Source organism: Cervus canadensis, chromosome 17, assembly GCF_019320065.1.
Source record: "Cervus canadensis isolate Bull #8, Minnesota chromosome 17, ASM1932006v1, whole genome shotgun sequence".
Classification (NCBI taxonomy): domain Eukaryota; kingdom Metazoa; phylum Chordata; class Mammalia; order Artiodactyla; family Cervidae; genus Cervus; species Cervus canadensis.
Window position 1 is genome coordinate 43,206,648 of NC_057402.1, and position 17,978 is coordinate 43,224,625.

Sequence of the window (17,978 nt, forward strand, 5' to 3'; positions counted from 1 at the left end):
ATTTCTGTGGTCCTCTTGGGGAAGAAGATTCTGATTTGCCCCCTGCTGACAGTCCCAGTCACCGTGAGTGAGCCTCCTGGGATCTGATACATTGGGCTTGGCAGGTAGGGCAGGGCAGAAAGCACACAGTATTCTTCACTTCTCTTTCCCGGCAGAGAATCCCTTTTTGAATTTCTCTGAGTCCCTTATGGAGGTGGGTTGTCACTTGTTATTCAGTCACTAAGTCCTGTCCGACTCTGTGACACTACAGACTGCAGCACACCAGGCTTCCTTGGCCTTCACCATCTCCCGGAGTTTGCTCAACCTCATGTCTATTGAGTCAGTGATGCGATCTAACCATCTTGGGTTGTCAGTTATCGGTTGCAAAAACTTTTTGTCAACATCACCTATTAAGATTAGAGGTATGTGTCTAGCAGCTCCTTCCGAACATGGGTTATGTATCACTTACTGTATTTATCTTTGGGACTTTGAAATTCTGTGATACCTGGGAAAGTCCATTTATTAGCATCCTACTACTCATACTTACAATGATTTTAAAAATGGATCCAATTTTCTTCTTTGAACCTTCTTTTCCCTTTCATGCTGTGAGTTTCATAAATAATAGTGAAATGCAGGCCTCCTTTGAAAGTGATTACCATAGTGTGGTTGAACAGAAGATTAGTGTAGCAAGCATAATTTCCTATGCAAAAGGACACAAAGAGGATTCTATAGCTCATCACATAGGGAAATGCAATTTGATCAATCACCAGGGTTCCTTGTACTGGATTTATTACTCTTGATTCAGTACATTTTCGATTCACGTACTTTACTAGTTATAACAGTGATCAATTGTGGAGCATCTTATACTAATAGTATTCTAAAACAAGTGTGCTAAGTCAGGATTTTTTTCGTTACAGGGAAAGTTATAGAACCATTGGCCTATATTGGGTCGGATCTATTATTATGAGCATTGTTGTTTTTGTGCCAGGAAACATTGTAGGTAAGAAACTTTATCTTAAAATTCACTTTCCTTTTCTGAAACAATGGGAATAATTTTTAAATAGGGAAGCTATTTTGGTTGTGATAGAACCAAGAAATTCCAAGTTTACCAAAGAGCTGTTTTGCAGTTACTTCTTTTCCCTTCCAACTTTCCTTTTAAGAAATGCTGTTGAGCAATTTTCAAAAGTGTACACTGAACAACTAGACTAATATCAGTGACTCATGACTTCTAGAAAGATCTAGTGGGGTAAATATTGGGTTTGTCACTACATTCAGTATGAAGATATTTCTTACATCTCTTTGTACTATATATAACTCGACACACGGTGGGCACATGATAATATACTTGAAAATTAAGATTCTTGAAAGCTGATATAAAAGTTATTTATGTGTGCCAGAAACCAGGATATTATATTAAGTCTACTTTTAAAGTACTGTAAATAAGGCATACCTGTTAATAAATATGTAACAGTTTTAAACTGACCTATGCTTCTGGTTTCATTAAAAATACTGTCTGGTCCATATTAGGATTTTAGATGAGATGGGGAGGGATCCTACATGTTACTTGTATGTGGATATAGTTTTGGTAAACTTTTGACTTTTTCTTTCTTTCTTTTAAATAGGGAAGTATGGAACACGTATTTGCCCTGCCTTTTTCTTAAGCATACCATATACTTGTCTTCCTGTCTGGGCTGGTTTCAGAATCTATAATCAGCCATCAGAAAATTATAATTATCCCTCAAAGGTGATTTTATTAATTTAAATGTAAACCTGTTCTCAACCTCAGAGGTCACTTGTATCCACCAGCTATTGGACTGGACCAGGCCTCCAGGGACTGTAGCCTTTGGGGCAGTCGGTCAGCGTGACTGTGTTGATTCTGCAGCAGTGGTTCACACCTTATTATGGCGGCCAGATGGTCTGCTTCTGTGTGATTAGATCTGCTTTGATTGGCTAGGCCATGCTTTTTGGAACTTCTGGTGCCACAGGTTACACTGGCTCTTCCCATTAGATTCCGCACTATTGCCCAGTGTATGAGGTTTATCTGGGGGTGCTAATGGCCTGGAGTTTGAGCACCTGGGCACCTCTTTCAGAGCTGTCTATGCACTACTGCCCCAGAGGGAGGCTGGAAAGACACTGCTGTTCCAAGTAGCACATAGTCAGAGGGTCTGATTACCAGGAGATCCAGGCACATGGAGACTGGCTGCAGGACATCTTCTGAGATACCTCCCTTCCAGTCACAGCCAAGGTGGTCAGGGTGAAACAATACTGGCCCGGCAGGTACTCTGTTAAGGTCTTCAGTTCTAAGCTAGTGACATCTTTCTAAGTTTCTCTTCCTTTCATAGATATTAGATCCTTAAGTAAAATTGATACATGAAAATATGAGTTACTAGAGATAAGCAGAACATGATTCTTCATTTTATAAAAAGACTTACAATAGAATTCATTAAAATACATTTTAATTTACAAACATTTCATTTGTGAATGTTTGGACACATGCTATGTAAACTCCGCTTGGCACGTTGATAACTGGTGCCCCCTTATACCCTTTGAAGACGAGGTGGTTGTTAAAAAAACAAGCAGACAGTAACCATGTCCTTAAGGGCTTCCCCAGTGGCTCGGTGGCAAAGAACCTGGTTACAATGTAGGAGATGTAGGTTTGATTCTTGGGTCGGGAAAATTCCCTGGAGGAAATGGCAACCCACTCCAGTATTCTTGCCTGGAGAATCACGTGGACAGAGGAGCCTGGTGGGCTACAGTCCACGGGGTCACAAAGAGTCAGACACGACTTAGTGACTAAACAACAAACCATAGCCTTCCTCCTTGCTTCACTGACTCTGATGGCTCCAGGCTAGCATATCTGTACTGTTCATGTTATAAGACACACAAACTATTAATTTTTAAAAAAAATGTTAAAACACAGTGATGGCCAGGGAGAAATAGGCAGTCATACAGTGCTGATACAAACACAAATTCAGAATCACTCTGCAGAGCCACTTGGCAGTGTTATCAACGTTAACAAATTTAACTTTTTAACCTTAGTAGTTCTATTTTGAGGGCTGTATCCTAAGAAAATCATCAGAGATTCTGTCAAAGATTTATGTACAAAGTTGCTCATCATTGCATTAAGTATAAACAGTGAAGATGCCTAAATATCCAACAATGGCACTACCATGTGGCAGTAAGTTTTAAAAGAACTTTTAACAATGTGGTTAAGTACTCATAGGTAGTGAAAGGCAAAAAAACAAATGCAAAGTTGTTTATACATTAAGTCCTAACTTTGTGAAAAAATAAATGTAGATTATATATTATACTTAACACATGTAGTATTATATATACATATAAAACTATGTATTTATGACTGGAAAATACAACAAGTGTTAATAGTAGTATGACAGGTTACTGGTTTATTTTAAAGATGAGTATATTTTACACTTAAGATCATAAAAATGCTATTTAAAAAAATATGGCCTCACAGAACCTGAAGGGCCCTTCAAGATCACTAGGCCCAATCTCCTCATTTCACTGATGAGGAACTGAGACTTGGGGAGAGGAATTATTTTCCTAAATTACCTTGTTAGTGGTTTTGAATCTTGGAAATTCTCTTACCACGGTATCTTTGTTTCAGTAGATCTCAGATTATTCTTTGGCAGCTCATCAGTTACCAACTCTATTTTAGGTCATTCAAGAGGTCCAAGCAAAAGACCTGCTGAGAAGACCTTTTGATTTAATGTTGGTTTTGTGTCTCCTTCTGGCGACTGGATTTTGCGTGTTTAGAGGCTTGGTAAGCATAAGGGACCACAATAACATAAAAAAAAATTTTTTAATCAGATTTTCCATGGCACTAACAAAACATACTTCCTATTAGAGCCTAGTGGAGAAGAAAATGACAACCTAGTCCAGTATTCTTGCCTGGGAAATCCCATTGACAGAGGAGCCTGGAGGGCTACAGTCCATGGGGTTGCAAAAAAGTCAGACACGACTGAGCAACTGAACAACAAATTAGAGCCTAGAGGCCTGGACCTCTACCTCCTACCCTCACCCCAAACCTCTCCTCCCAAAGGGTGGTCCCTTCTGGGCTGTTTCATGACATCTTCTTGAGGTCCTCAGATCAAGCTCTTCATCAATTAAATCTTTTTAAGACTCCTGAAAAATTAGCCATTCCTCTCATTCTTTTCATTTGTTTGATGTTTCTGATTGAAATCTCTTTGTTAAGGGTGGTGACTTAAGACTCTAATCAAGCTGGCACAGAGCGTTCATGTGTTCTCAGGAGCAGGGAGATGGGATTGAGGACAGGGTATCGGAGTAAGCTGTCAGACTCCTGGCTGTTTCCTAGCTGTATAGTCTCAGAAACATCACTTAACCTCTTTGATCCTCAGTTTCTTCCTGTATAAAATAAGGGTACCTACCTTTGAGTATTGTTTGAAGATTAAATGATAAGGCACATCAGACACTTGCAGAGGGCCTTATACCTAAAAAGTACTCAGTAAGTGACTGCTGTGTTTTTCTTGATCAAGGGCCCTTCAGAGTATCCCAGTTTCATGGTTTATCCTCAGTAGCAATACATTTGAGCAGCCAGAATTATATGGTTAATTATATTCAGCTGCAATGACAAATACTGTTCTAAGCCTGCTGGCATTGCACGGCAGTTGGGGGGCAGAATGGTAAATGTAAACTGATGCAGCTGATTCATTGTTTTGGGGTCCTTGGGCTGTCAGGGACCTGTATGACAGGTAGGTCAGGGTGAGTAGTCCTCAGAGCTGTCTCCCTCTGTGGATCGTCAAAAACTTCCTGGAACAGAGTCAGCTGGCAGGAGTGGCCTGGGGAAAGGATGTAAAGGAGAAAGCAGTGCAGAGGCTTTGCTCAGACCAGAGCACTGATGCCACTCCTGGTTGGCTGCTGTAATTCCTCAAGTCCAAAGAAGAAAAACAGCAACCATAAAAATGAGCTGCAACTGTTTTCTTGCACAGCCATCTCCATGCCCCTGTGCATATGAGAAAAACCTGGGTAAAGATGGGGCTTTAAGGGTGGGATCCATTTTAACCAACTCCGCCACTGACATGTTCACATGTGTTACTTAGGTGGGACAACATTTATGGCTAAGGACACCAGGAGTGGTGCCTCAGGGAGGTGAGTTAGAGGGGACTCAGCATAGTTACAATGTCTGGTGTAGAAATGTACTATTCTTCCTGTAGGGACTGGCTAGCTAGTTATTTCTGGGAAAAGGGAAGCTGATCATTTAAAGCAAGCTGTGCTTTGGTTAGCCAAACCTAGACGTTTAAACTGAACCCGAGAAAGATCCCCAGGTACAGAGAATTAGTCTCCATTTCCTTCTCCACTGTTATCCTCTACTTGATCTCTTTAAACTGTAGAATATTTATTTTCTCTCCGTTTTACTGATGAGCTTCTGAAGTAGCTTTTGTTAGATAGAAAGCAGCTTGTGACTAAACTTGGCACATTTAGCCTTATCAGCAAACCTAAGGACCAGATGTGACTGTCTCTTATAATGAACTCATTTTTGTTCTTAGATTGCCTTGGATTGCCCAGCTGAGCTCTGCCGATTATATACACAATTTCAGGAGCCGTACCTAAAGGATCCTGCTGCTTATCCTAAAATCCAGGTCAGGTGGTTGTACAGCCTAAGGTTTTTCTAAAACTAATTTTCTTTAAGAATAGGAAAATGTGATATCATGTAGGAAAGAGGAGTTAACATTTTCTCAGCAGAAAATGTTAATTTTGTGTGTATGTGTGCTTTTCATCAGGCTAGGTTAACTGCCATTTACTGATGGCATTATTTCTCTGTTCTGTGCAGATGCTGGCGTATCTGTTCTATTCCGTCCCTTACTTTGTGATCGCGCTTTATGGCTTGGTGGTTCCCGGATGCTTCTGGATGCCCGATATAACCCTGATACATGCTGGAGGTCTAGCTCAGGTACTGAGAATATGCTGTTTACTGGAGATTTGGCTGTCATTGTTGGGCATCTAAAAAGAAATACCTCTGCACTGTGTGTTAGAGAAGGAAATAGTTATTAGATATGTCGTCCCCTTTGCTTGACAGTTCTTTAGAAGACATTTCTGCATTATTTAAATCTCAAAATTAACTATCTGGTAGGTGCGCCATCCAGTCATACAGATGAGGAAACTGAGCAAGCAGGATTAAATGATTTGTTCAAGGTCACCTACCCTGCGAGTAGCACTGCCATTTTCTACTGCTGTTTCACAGTGTCTGAGCAGCACAGTTACTGAGAGAGAATTGAGAGCTGTTATCTTTAAGATGTCTGTCTGAATTTAAGGTTTCGGAAGTCCACTGTCTTATCCTACCCAGGACCAGGGAAACTGGTTTTTAACAAAGTTCAGCTCCTGGAAAACAGGCCTGTCATTCCATTTCTCCCTTCTGCTACTCAGCCAGGCCTCTGGCCTAGAGTGGTGTTCAGTGAACACTCACTTCATGCAACTGGAAGTGAAATTATTGATGGAAGCATCATACAAAGCATAGTTTTATAAGATAACCTATTAAACCAACTGATGTTAGAAACAAGGAAGAAAATTTTTTTCCTACTATAAATTAAAAAAACGGGCTTCCTAGGTGGCGCTAGTGGTAAGGAACCTGCCTGCCAGTGCAGGAGGTATAGGAGATGCTGGTTTGATCTCTGGATTGGGAATATCCCCTGGAGGAGGGCATGACAACCCACTCCAGTATTCTTTGCCTGGAGAGTCCCACGGACAGAGGAGCCTGGCGGGCTACAGTCCATTGGGTTGCAGAGTTGGTCATTACTGAAGAAACTTGGCATGAATGCATAAATAAAAACACCCCAGATGAACTAATCTTTTAGAATCATTATCTTTGTCTTGCTCTTGTCAAGCAGGCCTAATAATGAGGTTTATCTGGAAGCTCTCAGCATATACGGTTAATGATATCCATGGTATAATAATTCTGCTGGCAAAAAGACACACTGGAATTTACAAATGGTAATGGCATTTATAGGTTCATACGTTGGGCTCAATCTTTCCAATTAGAGGTGCTTCTTAATTACAGAATTAGAGCTTAAATAGGTTGATGCAGTAGCCACAGTCATGGTTCCTGTCCTTTCCTTGGAGGACACAAGGAAAGAGAACTAGTATTTGCCCTCCTTGCAGACCTCTGAATTTCTCTTTCTCAGGCCTTGGTTTTTGGGTCTTTATTTCCATATCTTTTAATACCCACTATAAAGTGATGGCTTTCAAATTTCTATCTTTAGCTCAGACTGTTTCGACTCCTGTATTTAATTCTTGAGTCTCTGACATCTCAGATTTATGTCTAAGATAGGACTCCTGATCCTGCCCACCACTTTTCTTCCACTTCTCCCATCTCTGTAAATAGTCCTTTGTGGCATCTAGCAGCTCAGGTTAAACACTTGGAGTAATTCTTTACACTTCCCACTCCCTCATCCTCTATCTGTAGCCCATTACTAGGTCTGGTTAGTTCCCACTCAGGTAATTCTCAAACCCACCACTTTTTTTCTTTTGGCCATGCAGCATGTGGGGTCTTAGTTCCCCAATCAGGGATCAAACCTGTGCCCACAGAGTCTTAACCATTTGGTTAAGAATGAAACTCCGCAAATCTGCCACTTTTTTTTTTTTTTAACAGCTCCCTTGTAGTCTGGGCTCTCATTACCTTGCTTCATGAGCAAGGCAAGCCACGCTAAGTGTTCTACTCACCTACTTGTGCAAAGGCAGGCTGTGTGCTCTGCTGGAGGAGCAACTACTCAAGTTTTATTTATGCTGTGCAAAGATCACATAGGATGTTTTCAAGGCAGGCCTGGCATGGACCCAGCTGCAAAGGAAGCTGATAAATGTGGTCTTCCTGTGTGCCTCAGAGGAAGAAACTGTGTGAACACAGAGCATCGTCTTGGCAAGTTTTTTTTTTTTTTTTAAAGCCTCACTTAAAGATAAGCAGGTAGAACTCAGGCTAGTTGTTACTTGCCTAAGGTCACAACATTACTAAGTGGCAGAAGAGGATTTCAGAATCCCATGTGGCCCCAGAGCCCATATTCTTCCCCACTGTGCTGTCCCTCTCCTCTTACTGAATTAAGCTCCAGTGTCCTACAGCATAGAGTAGGGCTTTGTACATGGCATGGACGAGGCAGAGGACCTGCTGGGGGTGAAAGGCAGTGACACCTGAGCTCTGGGCTTTGCGGGCTGATTAGATTTGAAAAGACTGAGGAAGCCTTTAAATGCGGGAGTGTGCAGCAGCCAGAGGGTGCTGAGGGCCTCCCGCAGCTCTTACCGGTCCCTTGATTAGATTGTTCAGGGTGCAGCATCTCCTCACTGCCCGTGTGCTTTGCCTGCCCGGGCTGGCTTTCTCTGCATGCTGTGTCCCCTGGTCTGATGCAGGCTCTGATGCAGGAACAGAGTGTCACCAGCCAGGAGGCTGGTAGGAGTGAGGCCAAGTCCTGGGCCTGGTCAGGTCTCAGGAGACAACCAGAGAACTAGGCAGGAAGCTCTTGACCAAGGCCTTAGTCATGCATGGGGTCAGCAGTCAGGAGGCTTAGGATGGACAGAGCTTGGGGTGAACAGGTGCTTCAACCTGTAACAGTTAAGACCACCCCCACACTGTACCTGCTAGCTAGGCTGAACTGGCAGATAGGCACCTGGGACTCTTAGCACGTGGTGGTGGTGGTTTAGTCACCAAGTTGTGTCCGACTCATTGTGAGCCCATGGACTGTAGCCCACCAGGTTCCTCTGTCCATGGATTTCCCAGGAAAGAATACTAGAGTGGGTTGCCATTCCCTTCTCCAGGGGATCTTCCCGACCCAGGGATCGAACCCAGGTCTCCTGCCTTGCAGGCATATTCTTTACTGACTGAGCCACCAGGGAAGCCCATGACTCTAGCAGAAGTCCTGGGAAAGGTAGTGTGGAGAGCAGAGCAAACAGCGGCGGCAGTGGTGGTTTCAGCCATACACCAGGCCTTGCAGAAATCTTTGGGCTCATCCCTCACCAACGGATTTGTAAAGGTAGCCTGAGGCTGTGAACTGGATCCTATAGGTGTCAGAAGGATGTTTCTCCCAACCAGCAGAACAGGGGTAACCCAAGAATCATGTGTCTGACATACCCATAGCTCCTAGCTGGGCTGTAACAGCTACCTATTTAGCCTCAGGAAGACCTAGAAATCACACTGCAATAAGTCAGTGCAGACAGTGAGAATGCTGAATTACCATCGTGTCATTTGTTTTCTGCTTGGCAAATACTTGTTTATGAAATGAATTCTCATTGTGAGAGGATATTTGACAATCTTCATAGAAGCACTCTCCATAGGCTTGCTTGACTGGCACCCCTAGCTTGCAAAAACTACCACTCCCGATTTAGAAGCTTTATGGATTCATGATCCCACTGAATTTATAAAAATCTGCTTTTACCGAAAGATCTAGTGAACTCCCAAGAACCTGCGACTTAAGAAAAAAATCTTTGAAAAGCTTCTAGGTCAGTACAAGTCAACAGAAGACATGGCTAATAGTTATGAGAGCCCTCGTTTCAAACCATTTAGGAATCTGCCAAGTCTGCTGCCTTCAGAAATCAGAAGATAAATCAAGAGCTAAAGTAAAATACAATAAAACCAGGACACATTTGGTACCAAAGAATCCTACTGGGGACTTATTCATAACCCAAGTCTCTTTCCATGTAAAATTAAAGTTTCAAGTCTAATTTTAAAAGTATTGAGTTGGCCAAAAAGTTCGCTTGGGTTTTCCTTTAAGATATTTTGGAAACCCATATGAACTTTATTACAGGCTGCTTAGATCTACTCATTTGCAATTTCTATCAGTGGAAGAATTTTTTTCTTCTAAAATAGCACTGAAAAGATGTAGTTAATATGGTTAAGAACGTGAGCTCTGGAGGCAGACTGGTTTAGTTCTCGATCTGTCACTGAACCTCTTTGATTGTTTCCTTTTGTTAAGTAATGGTACCTTCCTCATAGAGTTGCTGCAAGGATTACTTACATGAGGTAATCTCTGCAGAGGGTGTAGAGCAGTGCCTGGCACATCAAAAGGTGTGGGCCTCTTTGTTGCATCCCCAGTGAAAGTTTTGAGAAATGCCTTGTGTTGCTCAGAAGATATGTGAATCTGTAGCTCTGTGTGTTGTGTATAGTTACCTAAACATCAGAGAAACTGGAAGCAGCTGTGGGACATATTCACAGTGGGTGTGGCTGGGAGCCTGCCAAGCCATTCAGCAAGCAGGCCGCAGCCATAGAAGCAACGCATGACCCTTCCCACTGGGTTGAGACTCCCTTGCCCCCCGTCTATTCAGGTGCCATGTACTGTCTCACAAAAGGGTCTGGAGGCTTATCTGTGGGTAACTTGGTTGTCCAGAGTCGACTCTACTGGGAGGCAAATTCTTTCAAGTTTTTTCCTTTATGGAAACCTTTAAGAAACATTTGAGACTAAAGGTTTAGAAAGAACACGAGTAATTGGTATACTAATTACAAATCTCACTTTAATCATTTGCTTCTGATGTTGATTCACCTCTAAACATCTTCATTTAGTATTAAAACTACAGTTTGGGTTCATTGTCTTTACATGCTTCTTAACCTTTGGTGGAGACATGCAGTCTTGGCATTGTCAAAAGATCAGCAAGGGAATCTAAAAACATGCGCCTGTGTTTTCAACCAAGTAGGGTGCCAGCTCACGAACAAGCGTTTCAGCTGGGTTTTCTGTTTGTGGAAGAACTCCATGTGCTTGGCACTGTCCTAAGCACCTGACAAGAGATCAAGCCATTGAACCTGTATAACAATCCTATGAGGCGGGCTCCATTATTATCTTGCTTTTCAGGAGAGGAGCCAGAGGTAGTTACATACCTAACACAAGGTCACATTGCTGGTTTCTGGTGGAATTGGGATTTGACACTTTCAGTCTGTTTCCAGATTCAGTGTTCTTAACCCCAAGACTATGGTGTTCAGAAAACCCTAAGAAACAGTAACACAGTTCTCAATTAGCTACTTATACCGTATCAGCCAAACAGCCTGGCTGTTGTTACCACGTTCACATTCATTTTTGCCTACATTTTTACATGGATACACAAAACTCAGTTCTCTTTTCTGGAACTAAGATTGGGATTTTTATTCAAATTCTTTCCAGGCTGTCTCTGTAACAAAACAAGAGCTATTAAAATTAAGCTTTTTTTTTTTTTGCCTTTATTGCCTCATTTTTCATCCCAACCATTCATTCTTTAAAAATCATAATCTCAAAAAAAAAAATCATAATCTCTTAATTAAGGTAAAAAATGATTAGAATGAAGTTTAGGAAAAATGATGAGGTGCTCAACCTCACATCACTGAATTCTGGAGGAATTTCTGGGACCTATAACTTGTACCTATGATCCTGGCCATGAGTCAATTCAGTAGCAATAAGGTCACCGGGTCACCAGATGCTAGCAGGGTGCTCAGTTGAGCTCTCCAGGCCCTGTTCTAAGGAGGTCTTGTGTGCTGGTGGGAACATCACCAGGAAGCTCAATGCAGCCCCTTCTCAGCTGTGTACTTCGAAGGGAACCCTTCTCAAGTGAGACGGAGGGTCTTTTGAAACTTCAGCATCCCGGAAACCAGACAGCATATGCTTTGGGAGGAAGCTGTGGTTGGGCTGATCACTCAGGTAGAGGTGAAGCTACTCTAAATACACTGTCAGAACTATGAGCAGTACCAGATACTGCAGAAGACCGGCCTCAGGCCTTCTCTCTCAATTACATACCTCTTTTAACTAGAAATGCAATCATCTTGGGCTTCCCTTGTGGCTCAGATGGTAAAGGATCTGCCTGCAGAAGACCTGGGTTCGATCACCTCTGCCCCTTATTAAATAATTCTGAAGCAAAAGGCCTACTAAAATAGGTATAAAAATAGAGAAATCCCTTGTAGAAGCTTTTTGTATTTTGACAGTCACAAGACCATTACTGTTGAACATTTATTGAGCTCTAACAATGTGAGAGGTGCCACACAAAAATTCAGACACAGTACCTGCCCGGTGGGCTTACAATCTAATCTAAAGGACATGATCATTTTTTAATGTTCCCATGAGTTTGCTGTTTGTGAAAATGAGGTATTAACTGCACTGGTCAGTGCAGGAAAAGAGCCTATGATATTAAGACTTTTTTTTTTTTTTTGATATTAAGACTTTTTAAGCAGGTTCCCTATGCAAGTAGGCATGACGGCTCATATTATTCTCTTAAACTGTTATTTGCATTTCCCCAAGTTTGATTTGAGATTTATGTAAGTCTGAAAAGATAGATACCAAATGCACATTTCTGAAAGTCAGGGGTCAAATATGGCACCTGGTCCAGAAGAAAAGTCTGATTATATATTCAGAAAAATATTTTTATTCAAAATTGGCCCTGGGAAAAAAAAATTGTGATGGGGGCCAAGTTCCTGTTGGGGGTTCTTAGAATGTCCACAAGAGCAGGTCCTCAGGGCAGCCTTTCAAAGGCCCTTAACTCTTTTGTTTTCACAGCCCAGAGATGAAGTGCTTAGTATTTGGTGGGTTGTGTTTGGGCATCGGCCCTGGGGGCGGTGTGTTTGAGGATAAAGCCCTCTCAGTGGCTCACAGACCACCAGACAGATGATTCCTGCCTCGGTACTGGCCTTTGTCCTTGGCAACATACCACTCACACTAATTTAATGCCTATTTCCAGAGAAGAACAAGGCTACCAGACACCCCCAGGATGTATCAGTAATTTTATAAAAATGTAACCTGTCAAAATGCCTGTTGCTGATACCATCCGTATACATACTGCTTTATGAAAACTTGTCCTTTTCTTGTCATAAAATCAAGTGCTAAGTAACACTTTTGTTCTGTTAATCACTTAGTAGGATAACCTGATTTCATATGGAAGGAAATGTAAGATAACTTGTACGTATTTAAAGCAAGTTATTTCATTTTCATTCTCATGATTTCTGTCCTTTTACCTTTTGTCTCTTTGCTCTAATCCTGATAAACTAATAAGTCACCACTTACTACATTTAAATTCCCAATCTTTTATTCACGTATATCTTGAGTTTCAGTTATGATATGAAGTAAAGACTCCAGGGCTGCATTTTGTAATGATACAAGGATCCTGAGGAAATACTTTCACAGAAGCCTTTTTCTAATACAATTTTCACCTGTGCTTATGAAAAGTATCAAAAAAGGCCAATTGGCATGTTCTGGGATGTATGTTCTGAGCAGGTATCTAAGTACAAGTGGGAAGTGCTTGCCTGTCTGTTTTGTAAATTCAGCTTATGCTGACAAGCTGGACGTCTCAATAATTTGATGTGAAAAAGTTGCCTGTGTGTACATTTGCCATTTTATAAAAGAGCGAACAAATCCGTACCCCCACCTTATCTTACAAAACAACCCTTAGTATTTTTTAAGTTGAAGGAAAAACAAATATACAAGTAAAAAAACAAGCAAAATGCATAATTGAAGGGCTTTGAGCTCTTGCTCCAAGGAGTAGGTGAAAGAATTGATATAAATGAAGCTGAGGTTTTCAGAGCTTCTCTTTAAATAGCTATGCTAAAAATATTTCAGCTGTCTAATCTCTGTACTTGCTTCATTTTTACTAGAACACATTGTGTGAGCCACAGCTGAGTTCCTATATAGGATATCTCCAGAATGCAAATCAGGACAAAGCAGATTTTATTCAGATTTTTCTTTTGTAAATTGAGCCACTACTGTTTGGTATGGGGCTGGGCAGGGTGGGCACTAGATGGGTTAAAAATCAGTTAGTCTGATAAAGACATGCTAAAGGCAGCTTACTTTATTTGAATGGTTATATCAAGACTGGCCCCAAGTTTAATGAGATATTGAGGATTCTGGATTGTTTGAAAATCTGGTTTTGAGGGCACAGGAGTGTGGTCTGAATGGACCGTTAGGAACGCATGTGTGTCCAACTGAACGCAGAGCTCATGCTTACCACACCCCCTTGTTTTTTCCCCAAACATGACAGGCTCAGTTTTCTCACATCGGTGCTTCTCTTCATGCTAGAACTGCTTATGTCTACAGAGTCCCTGAAGAAGCGAAAATCATTTTTTTAGCCTTAAACATAGCATATGGAGTTCTTCCCCAGCTCCTGGCCTATCGCTGTATCTACAGACCCGAATTCTTCATAAAAACAAAGGCAGATGAAAAAGTTGAATAAAAACATTGTTTTATGTTCTTTCTCTCCAGATGACTGACTTTTGCTATCTTGGTACCTATATGTGGTCCCATTCTTCTCGTACAGGAACATTTATGAATATATCAATTCTTGCTCTGTACTCTGTACCATAGGAATTATGTGGGTAAATCTTTTTTTGAAGGAAAGTTGAAGTTATTCAGAAAGTCTGTTTAAAGAGATACATTTCAAGGTATTTGTGAATAAACAACCACCTATCTCAATATTCTGTTTGCATATATTAAATATAAGTGTGAAAAATTACAATTTAGCTCCTCTAATAATGAACATGAAAAGGAAACTATTTGAAAGTGAAAATGGCCTATGCATATTAAAAATTTCAAACCAGCAAATACAGATTGGAGAAATATTTTTGCATATAAGATGTATATGCTTTATGATCAACCTCATTATAAAAGACAAATTATCCGAACATTTAAAAATGTTGTTTGAAAAGTGTTTTCCCAAGGAAAGTGAATTATTCACTGTTGTTTCAAAAACTGCTTTCACTGAAAAATTTTTTTTTTCCATTTCACTGAAATTTTTTATTGAGTATAAACAGCTAAGAAGGGATCTATAACTTTATTATTACCTTTATTTTACTAGTGACTGGAAATATTTCTATTGTGTTTCTGTGTATATTTTTAATAAATTATTTTTAGCCTTTTATGAAGACAAATCTTATTAAATTTGAAACATTTTGTGTATTTTCTTTTTCAGAAAAAGTTCTGTGGTCTTTAGCTTTTCTGTTTTGAAAATCTGTCAGTTATATGTTCCAATTCGAAATGTCATCTACGTTCTCCTTATGTTTTAGTGTGAGTGATGAAGAGGACTTTTGATGAATTAATTAAATTTCCTTGATTTTAAATTAAAATATTCAAAATTAAAAGGTACCTTGTAAGGACAAAGAACTGGATTGGCATTCCTACTGTCTTTTAAATGAACTGTTCATCATGTGGAAGCGTGAGTCGAGTATAATAGAGGAAAATCAGTATTTGCTAAATGAGAGAAACAAACCCAAAACACAGCCGCCTCCTCAGTGCCCAGGAGTGGTAAGTGGATCCATACTCTTATGTCCTCAGGTGCCATCATCACCACTCCCATCATCACCAGCATCATCACTAATAGCCCTAAGCTTTCAGAGCTACTCACATTTTTTCTTTCATGCTATTTACTAGCTCGTCACCAAAATAAGAAAACCTAAAAGAAAACGGGGTCTAGATCAGTGCATGGATAATGTCCAGTGTGAATTTAGGGGTCCACTGAACTGGTAAGTAACATAGATATGCAAGCAGTCATGTAGCCAGTTCCTCTCCCTACCCCCCAGTGTTAAAAAAAAACAAATACAAGCCCTAAAACCCAGAGTGTTTAAAAAAAAGAAAAAGCCTCACCTGCACTTGATTCTCTTATCAGCTTGCTGTTAACAATTTTTGCTTTAATATATGAATTACATTAATACCTCACATTACATATATGAAGCCAAATTACACTAACTTAGTTGTTTACAACCTCAACTCTTACTCCCAGTACACATTCCAATAAATTTATTCTGTAAAAACAATACATTTTTTTGTTTTTGATTTTTTTTTTACAGTAAACTTTTCAACTACAAACCTCGAATACGCAAAAGATGTTCCAAGGACAAGCATAACAGGATTGATAAAACCCAAACTGACTAAATGTGTTCTCACAATATAAGTTGGCATAAAAATAAATAAAATTTTCTATTATCACAATTGCAACAATAATGTACACATAATAATGGTTTGTGGATGAGTATTAACTATTCTAATTCTAGTTCCAAAAGAAAACAACAGATCGTTTAAAAGTCTATATTTAAAAGTCAATGCTTTGTCTTACTTCCCATAGGGCTACTGCTGAGTCCAGCTTTAAAATGTAAAGTATCCAGCTTGAGTGATTAGCTCAAATTGTATTGGCATTGGGAGAAAATAAATCATTGCCTTTATCTTGGAGTAACACAAAAGACTCACTTAACTTCACATATAGAAACTGAGTTTGTGTACGTAACAACATGAGTTTTGAGAAGTATAAGTTGTCAACTAGCTATTTCTAATACGGAATAGGTATTTTACAGTATGATTCAACTTTACACATGGCCTCAAAACTGAAGGACAATTTTAAGTTCACCTTCAATATGCCAACATTATGTATCTAGGAATTGGTTCCTGGGTTCTGTCACAGAGAAGAAATCCCTTAAGCATTATGTTGAGTGGTCCTTTTAAAAAAATGCTAATTTATATTTAACTGAGTGTTTGGTGATGGTGGAGTAAAAGGCAGAAGAATGATGAACATAACTGCCTTGATAAAGGATCCTAGACTTGTATGAGCTTGTGCAAAAATCTTGATAATCCTTAGTGGTTAAGGGCAACTTCATGCAACCAAATAACATGAAATTAAGTCAATAACCTTAAAAAAGGCTAAAATGTCTTTTTTTTCCCCCAAACACATCAGAGAGGAATGTGAATAATGTACATACAAACTGGGGTTCTGGCAATGACAACAAGGACTATGTGTTGGTTCATATCAAATCCGAGAATATTGGACAACCAAACGTATAACCTTCTTGTGGTTTTCTTAGTATGCAGCATTCATTATGATAGTTAGGTCTGGAAAAAAACACAAAGAAAACAAGCCTTTAGATGATTTTGGATATTAACAATATAAGCTACCCACATCTTTATAATATACACCGGGATTTTCTGAGATTCCAATCTGCATTGCAGCATTAACAATACTTAGCAAGAATAGTCTCTGAGGGTTTGCTTTATACCAATCAGTGCAAAAAGCTAAAGGAAAAACTAGGGCATTTTTAGTGTAAACTTTGTCTGTTGTCTGGCAGGACACAGTGAAGTAGCGTGCATTCTGTAAACTCCAGGACAATGCATTGCTGGGATACATAAAGTTAAGGGGGAAATGGAGACAATCCATCTTTATGAGGATTCTGGTATTACAAAGAAAGGTAAATTTCTTAAAATTTTAAAAGTATTTGCAGAGTTGCAAATTATTCTGTGTAATATTTATAACTTAATTACTTGTGATAGTATGGCTCAATGAAATACAAGAGTTTATAATATTAAGTCAAGATATACAAAGAGAAAGGAAGCCTAGATTTTTGTTAAAGTTTAGATTGCTTCCATTTGACAAAGATAAAATACTTCCATTTCCTAAAAGGATTGTGTTTTAGTTTGGGTCCCACTTTTAATTGTGTCAGGTTACATTTCCCCACTGGCATGCTATTTTTGTTTTCTTCATCATTAACCCAAATGCATTAACCCCCTTGATACTGTTCTTGTGGGATAAATGAAAGAGGGAACTTGGGCTCCCAATACTTTTCTGAAAACAGCCTGCTTCAGCTCTTCACTTCACTAAGTGAATGAACTTGTTTGAAGGATGCATGTGGTCATTCATGGGTATGTTTTTCACTTATGTAGCCAAACTCTACCCTGCACCATACATAATATACAACTAATTCCAGAACCTTCAAATAGGAAAGTTTCTAAACCTACTATCCCCTCATGATAGCAGAAATACATTTCTTAGTCTTCTTTGTTCTTACCAAAATGAGAAAGCCAATCTTAAAAAAAAATTACATTTTAAAATCTATGCACTTGCAAGATACAGTGCCTAATGACTCCTCATTATTTATTAACAAAGAAAAGCGCTAGAAATAAGATCATACTCACAGGCTTTAGAGGATTTCCCTCCCTTGTGAAGGAGGAAAACACCCATTAAAACAACAAAAAATTGTTAATCAACCAAAGAAACTTATTAACCATGTCTTTTTATTAATATTAATGTGAAAGGCAATATATTCTATGTTTGCATCGGTAGAA

At 39.7% G+C, this 17,978-nt stretch overlaps 2 protein-coding genes across 4 annotated transcripts in view; one reads left to right on the plus strand and one right to left on the minus strand.

Annotated features, from left to right (window-relative positions):
• TM6SF1 (transmembrane 6 superfamily member 1) overlaps positions 1 to 15,854 on the plus strand; it is a 31,134-nt gene extending 15,280 nt beyond the window's left edge. The window contains exons 5-11 of one of the 2 annotated variants that reach the window (XM_043434611.1): positions 897 to 979; positions 1,602 to 1,723; positions 3,656 to 3,760; positions 5,505 to 5,597; positions 5,789 to 5,908; positions 15,015 to 15,176; positions 15,719 to 15,854. In XM_043434611.1, coding sequence (XP_043290546.1) covers positions 897 to 979; positions 1,602 to 1,723; positions 3,656 to 3,760; positions 5,505 to 5,597; positions 5,789 to 5,908; positions 15,015 to 15,176; positions 15,719 to 15,721 — 688 coding nt within the window. In that variant the 3' untranslated portion in view covers positions 15,722 to 15,854. Of the gene's footprint in view, positions 1 to 896; positions 980 to 1,601; positions 1,724 to 3,655; positions 3,761 to 5,504; positions 5,598 to 5,788; positions 5,909 to 13,917 lie in introns of both variants that reach the window. The other variant, XM_043434610.1, reaches the window with a different exon arrangement.
• Positions 12,039 to 17,978, minus strand: part of HDGFL3 (HDGF like 3) — a 78,826-nt gene continuing 72,886 nt past the window's right edge. For both annotated transcript variants that reach the window (XM_043434612.1, XM_043434613.1), the window contains exon 6: positions 12,039 to 16,751. In XM_043434612.1, coding sequence (XP_043290547.1) covers positions 16,746 to 16,751 — 6 coding nt within the window. In that variant the 3' untranslated portion in view covers positions 12,039 to 16,745. The remainder of the gene's footprint in view (positions 16,752 to 17,978) is intronic.